This window comes from Enoplosus armatus, chromosome 2, assembly GCF_043641665.1.
Source record: "Enoplosus armatus isolate fEnoArm2 chromosome 2, fEnoArm2.hap1, whole genome shotgun sequence".
NCBI classification, from domain to species: domain Eukaryota; kingdom Metazoa; phylum Chordata; class Actinopteri; order Centrarchiformes; family Enoplosidae; genus Enoplosus; species Enoplosus armatus.
Window position 1 is genome coordinate 22,883,948 of NC_092181.1, and position 17,341 is coordinate 22,901,288.

At 43.8% G+C, this 17,341-nt stretch overlaps 1 protein-coding gene across 1 annotated transcript in view; it reads right to left on the bottom strand.

Annotated features, from left to right (window-relative positions):
* Positions 1 to 425: 425 nt before the first annotated feature.
* Positions 426 to 17,341, bottom strand: part of grin2ab (glutamate receptor, ionotropic, N-methyl D-aspartate 2A, b) — a 64,649-nt gene continuing 47,733 nt past the window's right edge. Inside the window, exons 9-18 of the mRNA XM_070915774.1 lie at positions 14,591 to 14,759; positions 12,831 to 12,984; positions 11,308 to 11,433; positions 9,412 to 9,641; positions 8,547 to 8,707; positions 5,563 to 5,750; positions 4,579 to 4,817; positions 2,679 to 2,862; positions 1,521 to 2,322; positions 426 to 1,428 (exon numbers count right to left, since the gene is read on the bottom strand). Coding sequence (XP_070771875.1) covers positions 426 to 1,428; positions 1,521 to 2,322; positions 2,679 to 2,862; positions 4,579 to 4,817; positions 5,563 to 5,750; positions 8,547 to 8,707; positions 9,412 to 9,641; positions 11,308 to 11,433; positions 12,831 to 12,984; positions 14,591 to 14,759 — 3,256 coding nt within the window. The remainder of the gene's footprint in view (positions 1,429 to 1,520; positions 2,323 to 2,678; positions 2,863 to 4,578; positions 4,818 to 5,562; positions 5,751 to 8,546; positions 8,708 to 9,411; positions 9,642 to 11,307; positions 11,434 to 12,830; positions 12,985 to 14,590; positions 14,760 to 17,341) is intronic.

Consider the following 17,341-nt stretch of genomic DNA (forward strand, 5'->3'; position numbering starts at 1 on the left):
TTCTTCCGTCAGATCCCACTGTTGGTGTTAGACTCCGTGTACAGTGTCCCTCTTATTCCGCCAGGAATTGGATCCGTCTTGTCAGACGTATTGTCAGTTTGTGCCTCGTTGCCCGCAGCTTGAGGCTAGTACACACACTGACACTCACACACACTCTTCATCTTGTATTGTGCCTCCAGGTGTCCCTGTGGCCCATAACCCTGCCCTATAGAGGGTGTGATAAAGAAACAATAACTTATTTACTCAGCATCACCATTAACCTTTAAGGCCAGAGCAGACCTCATCTTTCACCTGTGTGTGTGTCTGTGTGTGTTTCTGTATATGTGCTTAGAATCAGAACTGCCTGGTCCGGTCACACACACCTCTTACTTGCATGCGTGCGTGTTAGTGTGTTTCAGTGAGAGTAAGCGTGTTGTGTGTGACTCTCAGACGTCAGACTCGATGCTGGGCATGCGCCGGTAGAGCCGGGGCCTGTTGCCGCCTGCGCTCGAGGCTCGCGGCGCTGTCACATAGCTCATTGGCTGAGAGGCAGCAGGTGGGACCATGTAGGCCACCACAGGGGGCTCCTGCTGAGGGTAGAACACCTGTTGGTCAACATGGCCGCCATGCTGGTTATTGTGATGGTTGCCATGGTTACCGAGGGTAAGCGACAGCGGCATTCGCTGCTTATAGAGCTCGTGGGCGGAACTTCTCTGTGGCATGCGTGTGACAGCCTGGGGGGTGGGATCTCGTTGTGTCGTGCCAGGGGCTGACTGGAGGAAAGGGTTGTGAGAGGGGCGATCGGGGAAGAGACTCTTTGAGCGCCGGGGGAGGGGCATAGGGGCGTCCAAACTATGGTGGTGGGAGGGTGATGGAGAGGGGGGGCTGCGGCTGCTGAACGGACGATCAGAGCGCATTGTGAGAACATTAGCATAGGCACCCTCGTCCAGGGTCAGCTCCCTCTCCCTATCTCTGTCAGGCAGGCTCAGCCCCCGCAGGTGGGTGTGCTGCTGCGACTGCCGCTCGGGAATGCCGTCCGGAAGCACGTTCTCATAGGAGTGCTGACGACTCAGCTGAAGGTGCTGGGCCGACGAGGAGGAGGGGAGAGGAGATGGGGAGGAAGGGGAGGGCTCGAAGTGACTGACCAGGCCGTCCCCTTCGCCCACCAGGCCCAGCTCGCTCTGGGGAAGGTAGTGTGTAAACATGTCACCGCTGTGTGGGTGAGTGTGTGTGTGGGAGTAGTGCGAGTGCAGGTGGTCTTCGCTGATGTCGTACAAGTTTCCCAGGTGGGCGCAGGCATCGCAGCGAGCCTGTGGTGAGCGGACAGTGTAAAGGCCAGAGTAACCGCTCAACTTGGTCAGGCAGGAGCGACAGTGGCCGGGCCTGGCCCCTTGTGTCCCCTGTCCTGCACCTGGAGCGTCGAATGATCCTCCAGCTTTGTCCTTCACGCTGGAGGGACAGAGAATGACAGTGATTATACACACGAAAAAAAACTATAAAAGCACTTGGTCACTGTGTTCATTTTGTGCTGAACATGATACCTGCTGTGTGTATAGGTGCTGTATTTCTTGTCCTTCAGGGAGTGCAGGTCGGCCTCAGCGCTGTGACTGTGGTGCAACAGGCTGGCGCTCAGCTGCAGAATGGGTGCGTCCGCCTGGTGGGCGAGTGTGTGAGTGTGTGAGTATGTGCTGTCAGGTGGAAACAGGTCAGGGGGGTAACTGAGGTCGTCACCTCCCCCCTGGCTGTCTCGCTGGTAGGGGGGAGCGGACTGGAGACTGGCCTGGTCTGAGTCAATGGAGTAGATCTTGGATCCTCCGCCCCCACCTCCCCCTCCTCCCCCTCCTCCTCCCCCACCCCTCTTCCTCAGCTGATTGATAGGCTTGAATCCGCCCCTCGCCCCCATGGAATCAGAATCTTTGTGTGATGGCGGTCGGCTGGAGCACTCTGAGATGTCAGAGTGCGGCGGCTCTTCGGGCAGGTAGCGCTGGCTCTTCATTGGTGGAGGTCCAGGTCCAGATGCTGGGGTGGGGCTTGTGCCAGGGCCTGGAGATGTGACAGTAGGCTGGGTCTTCAATGTTTCCACACTTTTCTTCCACAGGGCTCGAGGCTTTGATGCAGTGCAGGCCGGCCCGGCGAGGCGGGTCTTGCCGTTGTCGTTGGTGATAGACAGCTGGGGCTTGCTGGGGCTGGTCTGATGAGTGGGGGCTTTTTGTTGCACAGGAAATGGCGCAGCATTGTTAAGGAGGTTTTTGTGTCGCCCGGACAGTGACAGGAAACCCTGTGGACCAGCGGCGTTGCTATAGAGACCAGGACCCTTCGGGGGCAGATTATGGAGTGAGTTACCTAGGAGACAAGGAGAGATGCACCTCAGACAGCAGATACAATAGATGGGAGTTTGGATGGATGCTCAGCCAGCTGATACATTATCTACTGCCCTGGCATGCTGTGTGTGCCATCTAATGTATTTCTAATCATGAGACGAGCTTATACATGACAGTCAATATGATTATAGTGTGGAATCCACAACAAGGTGAAGGGAGTCACCTTTAGATCTGCATAAGTACACTGCGCAGAAAAGTCAGAGTAACCTCTGTACGTGTGAGCAATCTTATTACAGGTGCCATCTTTACCTGCTCTGTGAGAATCTATGAATTATGTTTGTACTGTAATGTGTACTGTGTGGAACAGTGTTATAGTACCTTTCCCCGTCATCACATCTAGGATGCTTGGCTGCAAGAGGACAGTGTTGCGTTTGGGAGAAGACAAAGCCATGGACTTGGCAGACTTGAGCAGATGCAGCATGTTGGCTTGAGGACTGAAGCCCAGCTCAGGATTCTTCTTCTTCATATCTATGTGAACGCCATGGATACAGCTCCATATACCCTGAGAGGAGGAGAGGAGAGAAAAGAAAAGGAAGGTAAAAAAAGAGAAGGGAAGGAAAGGAGAGGAGAGGGGAGGAGAGGGATAAGAGAGATAATAGAGGAGTTAATTCCCAACCCAGTGGAAAAAAAAGTTAAAACATGCACAACACTAATTTCCTTGCATGGAAAATTAATAGAGACCTCTGCTTCCTTTTCTCCGGTGCGTTTACTGCAAGCCTTAACCTCATTTTGTTTTGTAATGTGGCTAGAAGAGATAATCGCCACTTTTTAAGATGAACTGCTTTTAGAGGTGCCTGGGAAATTAAATTTAGGTGATGATGTCACTGGAGGGGGCCTTTGAGTGCAAGGAGATGTACTTCCTAGAGCCACTTAACCTCCAGTATCGCTGCTCTAACGGACGGCATGCGCACACTGAGAGACAGACAGACAGACAGACACACACACACACACACATACACACACACAGGACACACATTGCACTCTTTTTTGTAAAACACTTAATGTGTGAAATGCTGCTCGTCTGGAATAAAAGCCCTGCCTAACACAGAGACATGACATATGAATAATGAAAGAGTGGTCTGTCTGGGTGTGCCCATTTCTGTTTTGTGTGTATATATATTTAGGTTTGTATATGTGTATATGTGTGTGTGTGTGTGTGTGTGTGTGTGTGTGTGTGCATCTGTCTGCCCGTGTGTGGTCAAGTCCGTCCCTCAACTCACTGCACCTTCATATGTGTTACCATATTTAACTCTGTTAGACCAGACTTGTGTATGTGTGCGTGGGTGAAGGACAGATACAGCGAGAGCTTTGAGTGTATCTATATGAGTGTGTGTCCACATCATCCTCTTAGCTGTATGAGTCCTCTATCCTGCCGTCCATATGCACAGCAGTAAATTCTTCTCTACCCCAGCTGGGCTCTATAATCGCACTTCGTGCACTTCCTCTTTTATCACTCACATGCATACCCAGACTCCTTCTATATCTTAACAGTAACTATTGTGTATGCTTCAGACATATGTCTCACACACACACACACACACACACACGTCCGCAGACTTTCTCTGAACTAACAATGCGTAACAATCATGTGAATTTTAAACACATTTCAGGCATTCACACAACTAAAAGTCCCCTTTGCACATTCCTGTTAGCATTTTCACCGCATCTGAAGAACCATGACGATTAGGCAAATTAGACAGATGAAGGACTAAAAATCGACTGCTTTGTTTGAGATGCAATTTTTGCACACAATAAGACAGGAACAGAGGAATGTAATTTTTATAATTTACTGTGTGATGTTTGAACTGAGGTTGTTAAACACCATAAATGCTCGATGGCCCACTCTCTTTTCATCTCATTCTGTTTTAGAGCAGTCTGCAAGCCGGCGTTACTGTTTAAACGTCAATAACATTACAAGAAATTCCCATCCGGAGTCCTGATATTGATATTGCAACAACCAGTGCTTCCTAGCAGTCTGAATCAATGCTGTACATCAGTTTTTGCACTCTTGAGGATGGTGTTTGATCAGTAAGTGGTGTTCAGCACTGCAAATTACAACGGCAACATCTGAAAGTACTACCTCAGACGCAGAGGGGGCAAAAATTGCTACCCAGGAACCAAAACTGGACCATGTTCCTGCTGTCAAAATGCAGGTAAGGTTCCTAGGAAAGCTTCCTGCAGTGTAGAGGGGTTACCAGATACATTTCCCTCTTCTCACCCTGCTGATAGTAAAGAGCAGACCCGGCCTCCCAGTGCAGACACCAGTGAAGCAGTATCTCAGCCTCCAGTAGAAAAGGTGTTCAGAGATGAAGGTGAGGATGGAGAGGCCCATGGCTGTGGCCAGCATGTAGAAGACACCCGCCATGTTGTCCACATCCAGCTGGCTGGACATCACCTCATTCTTCTCATTGTGGCAGATCCCAGTGAGCCACTGGGCCTCCAGCTCCTCCATCTCACCTGTTGGAAAGGGAGAGAAAAAGGCAAAGTGAAGGTTTAAGATGGATGCAGGTAGGGGTGAGGAATGAAGGAGGGAGAGAGAAAAAGAGAGGGAGGGGACGGGCAGTAGAGGGAATAAGAGAGATGTGGTGGGAAAAAAGGCATATCATTACGAGGAAAGATGGAGAGGAGAGAGGTGAAGTGGTAAATAGATCTTAATGGAAAGGAGACAGGAGGTGGAGTGAAAAAACGGTTGTAGGAGGAGGGGGAGGAATTGATAGTGATGGAGCGATGAGGAAAGATGGGAGGAATTATTATCAGACTGAGTGTGCGAGTGTGTGTGTGTGTGTGTGTGTGTGTGTCGCATGTGTATGCGGGTGTTTGCCCTGAATAAAAAGGCCGGGTGTGAAGCAAAGCTCTTTAGTGGTTTCAGCAGTTTGATTTCTGTCTGGCTCATTCTCTTTCTTCCATTCGCACCATCTCACAGCTTATTATACAGAACAATCTGGAGGAGTAAACATAACAGGACACGGTGGACACACACGCACGCACTCACACACACAAACCCACACAGAGTAATGATGATGAAATGGTGTGTTAAGACTAGCCCCTGATAGCTTTCTGACAGAGGGAGGGAGGAGAGAGGGCGAGTTTTGGGGGAAGGGGAGGAAGGAGCCGAGCAATGGCACAACTGCAATAACACCAAAGGCCTGGAACAACTTAGAAACTTAAATTTCAATGCAGTGTGACTAAGATGGTGCCTCACCATCTCCTATGATGCCCAGTATGGCCAGATCAACCAGGCGTTTCCAGTAGGATCCTTTCTGCAAGGCGATACCATAACCTGTGGTGGCAAAGATGTAACCGCTGCCGATGGTGACCAGCTTACAGCCGTCGTCTCTGCCCGCCATGTAGTTCAGCACAGCAGCGTCGTAAATGAAAGCATCCAGCTTTCTGTAAGAGAACCACACATTCTGGATTTGCTATCTAGACCAGGGGTTTTGTGACATGATTAACATGAAAGGATAGAATAAAAAGCATATTTCTGCCACAAAAATGTAAGTTTTTAGGTTTACTTCTTTCTCTCCCTTTTGTGATGTATTTAATATTTTTACCCATTCAGGCCTCTAAAAACTATTCAGTTAAAATAATCCAGGAAGGGGACATTACTTTTGAATTATCTGCTTGCAACTCCTTCCAACCTGTGACAAACTGCTGCAAGCAAAAATTGGTATGGTAAGGCTTTAAAGGCTTTAAAGGTAGATCAAAATTTTTGTATCCAAGTATGTTTATTGACTTTATTGCCAAGAGATATGAGCGTACTCTTATATCTGTCGGTTTTATATGAAGCTACAGCTGACTGCCTGGAGTCTCGTCACTGCGTCAGGCCAAGATAGTCCTGGATAACTCACAAAACCACAAACTGTCATTTTTACACTTTGTTTTGTACCAAGGAAAACTTTGGGGCTGTCTTATCTGAAGAAATAGTTCAACATTTTGGGAAACATTATTAGAAAATATCATAATATTATTTGCTTTCTTGCCAAGAGTTAGATGAAAAGATTGATACCACCCTTACGTCTGTCTGGTAAATATGAAGCTACCGCCAGGAGACAGTTAGCTTAGCACACAAACCACAATGTGTCCTTTTTACACTTTTAAACGGATTAAACAAATGAAATATAACATGTTATGTTATATATAACAATTAGTGAGCTTAAGAGCTACTGGTAGGGGGATTTTGTTCCAGATTTTGGACAGAGCCAGGCTAGTTTCCAGTCTTTATGCTAAACTAACTTGCTGCTGGCTGTAGCTTTATATTTACAAACATGAGAGTGGTATCAATCTTCTCATCTCAGTCTCTTCAAGAAAGCGTACAATTGTATTTCCTGAAATGCCAAACTATTCCTGCCGTGGTTCCCAACCTGAGGGCCCCAACACCTCAGGGGGTTCCAAGATAAATCTGAGGGGTCACAAGATGATCTAACAAAGAAGAAAGAAAAACACTAATTCTCTTAAACAAATTAATATTCGTTTTTCCAGATTTCTGTATTAGACACTTTCATGTCTAAAAACACTTTCAATGAAATACTTTGAGGAGAAATCACTCTGAACCTTGCACAACCCATATTCACATTTCTTTTTTTATTAACAGGCCATCACCTGTGACAAGGGGTCACAAGTAGACATTGCTCACAAGCCAGGTGGAGAACCACTGCTTTAAAGGATTTTTAACATAAAAATTCAATAAGAGGGCACCAGTTAATGAATGTCTCTGTATGTCTTTTTTAAATGTAAATCTATTTAAATTGAAAAAGCTCCATGAAATATCAATAAGAACTATAATGTTTTGTGAGTTTGTCCTCATATGATGGTAAAAGAAGACTGAAATTTGATCCATCAGGCCTCAGTACTAAAGACCACAACACTGCTGAGTCTTCACTACTGAGCCTAATGTACATACAGTGTTGTGACAGTAACAATGTTCCTCAGATCTATGAACAAACCAGTTGGTTTACTCATGCTCTGCTTTCTTGGAGCTGGAATTCTCAGCTTGGACTCAGGCTGAGAGTACTCTCCGATGTGCATGCTGGTACAGTAAATATTCACGCACACGAGGGTGTCTTTGTTCGCACTGAGTTATGATCTTTTACTCGCAGGTTTTGTCATTATTCTGACATGACAAACTGAATTCAAACTAAGGGGCCATAATTTGTATCTGACACGACAATCCCCCTATGTGGGCCTGATACATCTAAGCTCAGCAGAAACAGAAACTAGATGTATGACTGTTAACCAAACACAATGTAACAAGGAGCTGACCTATACAGCAGCAGAACCCTGTTTATGACTTTATTATGAGCAAAGAAATAATTTTATATAACCCAATGAATACACCCTGGTGCTGATCAATCCCCCTGGGATTTCTGCATTTGAGATATGTATGCATAAATATAAAACACTGTTAAATGCAATCATTGAGTGTTGAGATTAATATTCATTTGTTTGGGTGCACAGAGCATCTGAAAACAATATACTGTACATTGTTAAATAGCATTTGAAATGTGTATTGTGTGTTGCAGCTTGTTTCATGACATGACTGAAATTTTAACTCCAAAGTGTTTACATTGTCGTGTGTAAACAACAGCTTTTGCTGAAGAATTGAATTAAACACAGATGATTCTGCTGAACACATTAATTATACAGTTTTGATGTTGTATAAACAATGCCTAACATATGAGAAACAGAGAAACAAACATTATCTATTTGATATGCAGTATCAATAAAGTAATTGCAGAGAGGGAAAAGAAAAAGTAAAATTATATTTGAGAAAATACCCTAAAGATCAAAGCACACAAAACTAATGAACAAATAAAAGCACTGCAGCCATCCTTCCATTAGTGTGTGTGTTTAGGAGGGAGAATAAAGGTAGCAAACTCCAGAACAAATTACACTCTCCCTGTTTTGGCAGCTCCCTCTTTCCAGCAGCAACAAGACTCAATAATGAGCACTTGCAGACAACGTTTGCATTTTACCGTCAGTGACAGAAACACTGAGCACAGTTACTGCAGTATTTTAACATGAACTAGTGCTGGGCCCCGTGGGGCCGGGTTTCTGTGTGATGCAATGTCTTTTTTTTTGTTTGTTTTCACATGTTCTTAATCATATATGCTGTCTGCAAACAGAATAACCCTATCAGGTATAATAAATCTCAACTTGATGTGAGTTGGCTTGACAAGTTTACAGTACCCAGTCTTGAGGCTGACCAGCGCATCCTGGACGCCAGTCTGATGGTATTTGGTCATGTACTGATGCATATCTGGATAGTTCTTCCTGATGTTGCGCTCGGTGCTGCCGTTAGGAACCGTCCCGAAGCGAAATGGAGGGGAATAGGAGTATGGACTCTGGAACTGCAGGGAGAGAAAGAAGGAGAGCAAAAGAGAGACAGATTGTTTAAAGAGGGAACTGACAGGAGGAGACAGGAGCAAAAAATACATAAAAACAAAGAGAATAAAAGACAAAGAGCAGGAGTGAGGGACAGCAAGACAAAAAGGAGGGGATGAAAGTCCAAGTGAGAGAGGGATCAAAAGTATTAAAGTGAAGGAGAGACGCAGAGAGGAGGAGAAAGGAGGAGGAGGAGGAGTGGAGAGTGACAAGAAGAGACAGAGGAGAAAGGAGGAGGGGGAGACAGTGGAGTGGACTCATCAGTCATCATCATTGTGTGTCCAGTCTAGCGTAAGACTGGCTGGGGTTCTGCTGACACTGCCAGCCTCTGCAAACTACACACACACACACACACACACACACACACACACACACACACACACACACACATCCAAACACAAACACACACGTCTTTGATATAAGCAGCATGTGTGTGTGTTTATGTGTGTGTAAATGTGTATGTGTTCACCCCTGGGTCTGCTGTGCTGGCAGTGTTAGTGTGGTGACAGCTACGGCCAGAGGGTTTGGGCTGTTGAAGCCCAAGGGCACTCCCAGGAGAATCCTGTCTGGCCGCAGGGCTGGCATCCATTACAAGAGCATCCCTGACTGTGAATGCGTTTAGTTTCTTCTGTGTCTATGTGTGTGTTTCTCCATATGTGTGTAATCCCACCTTCTTGTCAGACAGTCCAGTGACTTGGTCCACAAACTCTTCCTGGATCATGAAGGCAGCCAGGTTGGCAGTGTAGGAGGCCAGGAAGATGACGGCAAAGAAGGCCCACACTGATACGATGAACTTACTGGTGGTGCCCTTTGGGTTCTGCACAGGCACAGAGTTGTTGAACACCAGACCCCACAGCAGCCATATTGCCTTACCGATGGTGAATGATGGGCCATGTGGGTCTGAGAGGGAGAGTCAGAGGAGCAGAGGGCGAAATAAAAAAAAGAAGGTGGAAAAAAGACCATGTGCTGAAGAACCAAGAAAGGTCAAGGCAGGTAAACCTTAAACTCAAGTTTTCAGCTGATCGTATGAGGCTGATTGTGGGTTAAAAACAACCAGCCATGTAATAATGTAATAATGCACTTTACAATATAAATTGTCTTTTTCCCAGAAATTCCTACCTACTGTTGCATACCAGCAGCATTTTGAGGTTTTAATCATACATGCCACCATCTTTTTAACTTCCAAAAGAAAAGTTTAAACAAAGAGTCTTATGATCCAGTTTGAAGGCACCATCCTTCAGGGGTGTGACAGTGTAAATATAATGTGACAGTATCATTGGCTTTGATGTTTATTTATGCCTACAGCTCACAGATTTTGCAACAGCAATTGTGGACAACAGGCATTTGCTTGGGTTACAAGCATAATAGGTGAAGACCAAAACTTCTTTTGGTCAACTAGACTGACCTTTACTTCTACTAGCTGGTCAAATAAACATAACATAACATTTTCAGACCAAAATCTTACAGAGAAAAAAACAAAAACAAAACTATAAAACTGCTTGTGCAATTTAGACCTGTTACTGTGATGCAGAATGCAGAAATTTGCACTCAACCCCCACCACAAACTGCGAGTCAAGAGGTTCAGCTGTCACTTTCTAAATTTCAACAACAGGTTGATTTATTTCAAGGTTGAAATACGCTTATTCACTTTCTTTTCCGAGAGTTAGATGAGAAAATTGATACCACTCTCATGTCTGTACAGTAAAAATTGAGCAAAAGCTTGGTTTAGCACAAAGAGGTCAGGAAAGGTTGCCTGGCAACTTCCCAGTGAGTTGTTACTGCTCGCAGCTAAGAAATAGTCAGACACATAACCCAACACGTTGTTTTAACTCTTCAGTTTTTGTACAGATTTAACAAATGAGATATAACATGCTCATTAGTGGGCTTTAGAGGTGTAGGTAGATAGATTTTGTTATCTTTGGCTAGAGCAACGCTAGCTGTTTCCACCCGTTTCCAGTCTTTGTGCTAAGCTAAGCGGCTGCTGGCTCCGGCTTTATATTTATCGTACAGACGTGAGAGTGGTATTGATCCTTTCATCTAACTCTTGGCAAAAAAGCAAATAAGTGTATTTCCTAAAGTGCTGAACTAATCCTTTAAAGCAAATCTCTAAATAGAAAATTGTTTTACATTTTTGGCATTTGATGTTCAATCAGTGTGCAAGATGAAAAATTAGGAAACTTTGTTTAGATTTATTGAACTATGCTCAGGTGTGCTAAAAAGAAAATACAAGAAAAAACACAATTCACTTGCTACACCTGAATTGGCCGTTAGCTAATTTAAATGTTAAATTAATCTAAAATGTAATTTGTGGGTGAACACAACATTAATCTCCAATTCACAGCCAGCAGAGCAGCTCCAGGTTCTGGTTTTTGATGATGCCTCAGATTGCAGTGTTGGTGACTAGCTTTGGGAGAGAATTGCTAATGCTCTGTAACATTGACTTAACTGTCTAAAGTCAGGGTAATAATAGGTCACTTCTTTTGCTCCAGGGGAAGCTTGGATTTGTGCTTCTTGCTTGAGGGAGAAACGATTGGTGTGATTTTCCTGATTGCGTGTGTAAGCCTACCTTTGCCTTGGGCCAAGTTGCGGTTGAAGCCCAAAGGACTGACAAACTCAAAGAGGAAGACGGCGATGGCGGTGACAATGAGCAGCATCACAAACATCATCACCCAAACTGATGCGCTGAAGGGCTCTGAGAGGAAGGAGAAAGAGAGAAGGAGAGAGTTAAAGAGAAAACAAGTACATGAGACAGAGAGACACTGTGGAGGAGCAGGAGGTGCATAAAAAGTGAGGGACGGAGAGAAAGAGGAGACAGACTCGGAGAAAGAGAACAGGGATGAGGGGGAGAAAAAGTGAGGAAAAGATGATAGCGAAGACAGAGAGGGGAGAACGGGAGACAGACGGAGTGAGAGGGGAGGGAGGGAGGGAGGGGAGGAGAGGGAGAGTTAGTCACAGAGAGTTTGACGGAGCACATTTCCATATTTCTCATTATTCCCTTGGATGAGAGCTGAGAGAGGGAGAGGCCTGGGGCGGGGGAGATGGTTGTGGAAAGGGGGAGAGAGAAGGAGAGAGAGAGAGAGACGGAGGGGGAGAGAGAAGGAGAGAGAGAGAGAGACGGAGGGGGAGAGAGAAGAATCAAACTCCAAGTGATCTGATGTGCCCTGCTGTGGGCATGTGTATGTGATCTATTGGTGTGTGATCTGTGCATGTGTGTGAGAGTGTGAGTCTGCATGTGTTTGGTGTGTAGCAGGGCAGGAGTTCAGAGGCCGGGATGAGTGCCAGAGACATTGAATCCACACAAATTGTATGTGTGTGTGTCACTATATGTGTAAGTATGTGACTGCCAGGGTTAGCCAACCCTGAGAGATTGTGCACTGAGGTGCCTCTAATATGAGTGCGAGAGATACTGAACCGTCACTGATACCCTGGCCCAGGCTCAACACACACACACACACTCACTCACACACTCAAACATACAATACATATTTTCATATAAATACACACACAAGGCATTCACCCCTTAACATACATACGGCCAGAGCACATTCATTCTCCACACACCCCTGATTCAATATACAAACGTCCTAATATATTCGTGCAGTACCACACACACTTTTTTCTTCTTGCACACACGCATGCTGACACATGGCTTGATACACAGGGACCAACACACGCATGGTCCAATACATCCCCTCGCTCCCAGTCTCGCTCCAATGACAATACAAGACATTAGGCGAGCGCAGAGGAGTGCTTCAGTTTCTAGTCATGTGAACAACTGGAGGAAGAGGAGAGTATCAAGAATGCTTTGTCTGAGCTGACTTTTCAAAAAACAGCTGGCACACTCCACTTCCTCTGCTCTGCAAGAAATATTAATGTGCTTAGGGTGTTGAGGCCCAGATAAAGTCAGGGTACAAGTGGAATTTGGCCAGCATATATTGTCTGAATAAAATATTCCATTTTATGTGCCAACATGTAAGCACCTCTCCTTTTTTCTGCTTCCAGTAGTTGGCTCACTTGGGGACAGACGGAGGAAAAGAAAAAAAACAGGAAATTTATGGTTAAGGAAGATAAAAAGAAAGATCGATTTACCGAGGAAGGCAGAAGGAGAGACGGTCCCATTACTACGTGACACCATGACGCTGATGCCAGTCTCCACAAAGGGCACGGAGAAGTCAATGGCCTCTGACCGCTCCTCATTGATGGTCAATGAACCGACTGCCATCACTGCCTTCTTATACACCACCTGGTAGACAGAGAGAACAATAGTTACAGTGGCTGCATGACTCACTACCTACACGGAAAGAAATAAATATAGTGAGCTCAGTAAATATTTGGACAACATCCGACAATTTGATATGTTCCTCCTTTTTATTTTGGATGTGAAATATCACAGTGACTGAGGGTATAAGCACAGAATGTCATCTGCAGTTGGAGGGCATTTTCAGCCATATCAGATGAAAAGTAAAAATACAGCTGTCTTTTTCATAGTGCCACGATTTCTGGGTGTCTGGATGTATTCTGACAGACGGAGATTCTGCTCATGAAGATGTCGTTTTTAGTATGTAGTAAAATGTTATGTTTTTTCAGATTAATTGTCTAAAGGCTTCTAGCAGTCTGCTCCCATCAACATTACCACAATCTGTGGATCATATTGGGAGGTTCCATTAACTGACGTTTTACGTCTAAGTTTCAACCTTTACTGGATTTTACTGTGACAACACTTAGCTTTAATTTAATCTGATTGAATAAATCTTTTCCCGAAAAGATAAACGATCAAGTAAGCCTCAAGGTATCCTGCTCCTGTTTTAGAGCATCGTAATCTGTACTCTGAAATAGTTGTTTGTATGGAATTAAAAGCCCCAATAAGAAATATTATTGGCCATATAAATTACAGGTATATAATTAAGTGTGTGACTTAATGATGACAAATTAGCTGTTTGTGGTGCCTCACAAGTGACCGTATTTGAAAACATAAACTTTTTTTTTACTCCTAGAAACAAACAGTAATGACATAAACAAACCTTTTACAGCATCAGAAAACATTATATCTTGTTGTCTAGTGTCATAGATTAAAACATCTGTGAATCAATTTAAAAGTGATAGCAGCTTCCAGTTCCGTGGTTTGGTGTTTAATGAGAGGAATAAGCCTGATGCAGCTTATTCCTCTGTGCCACAGACTTCCATTGTTCTCTAAAACTATTAAAACACATCAGTGAGACACTTCTTTAGTAGGAGCTTAGAGCTTAGGGCTGAGTGCAAAAGACAGGGTAGGGAATTTTTTTATGGTACTTGTTGACAATAAAAAAATATAGAATGACACCATCCTCATCCTTTAATCATTAAATGTAATAATAATTCCATGTGGAGTCCAACAGTAGCAACAAATACAGTAGCATTTTTTCAACTGAATGATATATCTAATGTGACATTTTCGTTATTATTTGTAATGTGAAGGAATAGTTTTACATTTTGACAAATAATGCATGCTTAGTTTCTTTCTTGTTTCCACAAGATAAGAGGGTCAATACTCTCTCATATCTGTCCATTAAATATGAAGCTACAGCCAGCACCCAGTTAGCTTAGCTTAAGAGAAAGACAGGAAGACATAACGCGTTCTTAGTAAGTTTCAGTGGTGCTGGTGGGTGTTTTTTTGTATAGTTGGACAGAGCCAAGCTAGCCTGTTTCAGCTGCTGGCTGTAGCTTTATATTTATCATACAAGCACGAGAGTGCCATCGATCTTCTTATCTAACTCGGCGAGAAAGCAAATAAGCGTATTTCCCAATAATTACATAGAAAGTCAGAAATTCAGACTGATATGGTATTGTAGCAAGAGACAGGTAGGAAGTACCTCTCCAACCATGCCGTTCCACACATTGTTGATCTTCTTGCCATGTTTCCCATTTGTGACCAGGTAGAGGTCATACGTAAACTTCACGTTCCTTGCTATCTTCTTCAGGATGTCAATGCAGAAACCCTTGCAGCACTGCTTAATGTAGGAACCTCCTGACGTGCTGTTACTGCAACATACAGACACACACACAATAAGCACAAACACATTTGTTTTTATATTGGAGGGCATTTTCAGTGTTATACAGGCAAGTGTGTGGAGTGTGAGTGTAACTGTACTCTTGCTGCCTGCTCGCTCCACATCTGGTGGTTCCATCAAACTGTAAAACTAGAATTATGACAGTGCAGAGTAACCATAAATACTGCTGAAGGGCAGAGAGAGCATGTACGGTGTGTGTGTGTGTGTGTGTGTGTTTCCCTTAGTGCCTGAAAACACAGGGGTACTGAGCAGATGCTGCCGGGCTTTAAATAGAGCTGGGCTCTGCAGAACAACCAACCCGCATGATTAAAATATCAGCTGTCCTTCCCCTCGTCTCTCTCCTCATTCCTTTACACTGTCCTTTTCTCCCTCTCTCCTCTGTGTTTCTCTGATTCTATCCGTAAGGAGGGTAACTCTTCAAAACTCGCAGCATACCTACACATACTGCAGCCACACAGCCAGGATGCACAGAATGGAAACGGGTGTTTAAGTAAACTTTTCTGACAGCCGTCCCAGAGGACCCCAGAGCACTGAACTAAACTGAATTGCTGGATCAAATGATTCTCATAATCTATTAAACCCTACCAGCATTTTCAAAAGTATTTTCATGAAAACTTTATTCCGTTCCCATGTCAGCCATCTCTGATGAAGCATATATGTATTGGAACAGTAACTGTGACCTTTTCACTTGCCATTTCAGCTGACTCCAATTCAAGAGAAAGTTCATAAAGAACTGAGGGATTCACACACAGAGAACACAGAGAACGACTGTCAAAGAACCCAACCATCAAAGGATTCAACGATCTTTTAACAGCAGTCAACTGTGGCACAGCATAATGTGCATGTGTGTGCGTGAGAGAGAGAAAGAGAGCATAGTATACGTACATACATGTGTGCGAGTCTGTGTATGTACAGTATGTGCCCCAGGTGTTCTAATGCACACATACTATATACATTATCTTTTCCCAGCTGAGACCTCTCTGTGTCCTTATGTCACTATGTAAACTCACACATACACATATGTGCGCACACACAGCGACAACAATGGACTCCCAGTTGCACATGTAGTACATCTGTTTTATTCACATACTTTTGTAACAACAAACACACACAAATAAAATGGAAGTAGTGACTGAGTAAATGTAGCACTTATGGGTGGTTGGATGTATGTACACATGGTACACATGTATGTGCGCATGGATGGCTGGGCAGAGAAACAGCCAATGTAACATAAATGACGACCTAGGAGAGACTGGTCATCTTGGCCTGTGACCACTCAGACTTCCTCAGCGATCGCTTCGGATAGAGGTTGAGGAATCAGGTCACAAGTTAAACTTTCCATGTGCTGTGATTCAGTCGTCTAATCGTCCGTGCCTACAGTGTTGCGTTGTCATGACTACATGGATCAGAAACTCAGTGGTTGTTGTGATGCATGTCCTGTCTGTCTTCTCGAGTCCATCTGACACAAAAGATTTTAATATGGTGGATTCTGTTTGTTAAAAAAAGGACATAAATCTTCAAAGAAAGTAAAAAATGTTATACTTTCCCCATGGCTAACATTGACTTTCCTGTCCTATCTTATCCTTTTCTATTCTATCCTATCCTATCCTAATTGCTATCCTCAAAAATTTGAATTATTTTCTATTGTCTGGTAGGAATTTTCACATTTATTGAAATTATGACAATAATGCTGTCAGTCATGCGTAGATTACTTGAGCAAAGATGGCTTTTAGTTGTTGGCATTTGGACGTTGTTGTGGCCAAGTGATCAACCAGAAGCACAATACAGATACAGTACGGAGCCAGTGACAAATAAACCTGCAGCAATTATGATTCATGTGTATGTACGCTGAACTGGCTGTATACAGATGAGCTGAGATATGAGTTAAATTGTAGAAATTAGCAGAGAGAAACAAAGCTGCCTTGTCTTGTCATGCAGAGGCTTTTATTGAGGCGTCCGTATATCGCGGATAATTGGGGCAAACCCAAGATGTCAAAGAATCCAAGTGAAGTTCTTTTGAGAAAGTTTTACTTTTACTGACTATTTGAGAAATATCTCTGCATTGTTTACACACCCAAGAAGGCATGCAACATATTTCAGCCACTAAAAAATGCCTTCTAAGTTTTTTTCAAAGAAAAGTCCATTGTATTGTTTGACGTGTTGTTGAAAGAAGGCTCTAAAGCTTTCGGCTGGGCTAGTTTTTAAAAACATACGTCATACATGTAGAAACACGCTGAACTGATCTGAAATCTTCAAGTATATATGATGTGACAAAAATCACAATCGAAATGGGAAATTATAAATTAAATGCCAAAATGAATCTATAAATGGTTACTTTGTGGTAAAATATATGTTTTATACATATGAAATTTAGTTTCACTGTGAATTTAAATCAGTTTGAACCAATATAATTTGTAACAAAGGATGATTTAAGCCATTCAGCCCACTGCTATTGTTGGGGTGGAGAAAGTGATATATTTTCAGTGAGGTGGTGAGTGGTGAGGTGAAAAAAAAACCCTGTATATATATATATATACACAAAAACAGTCACAT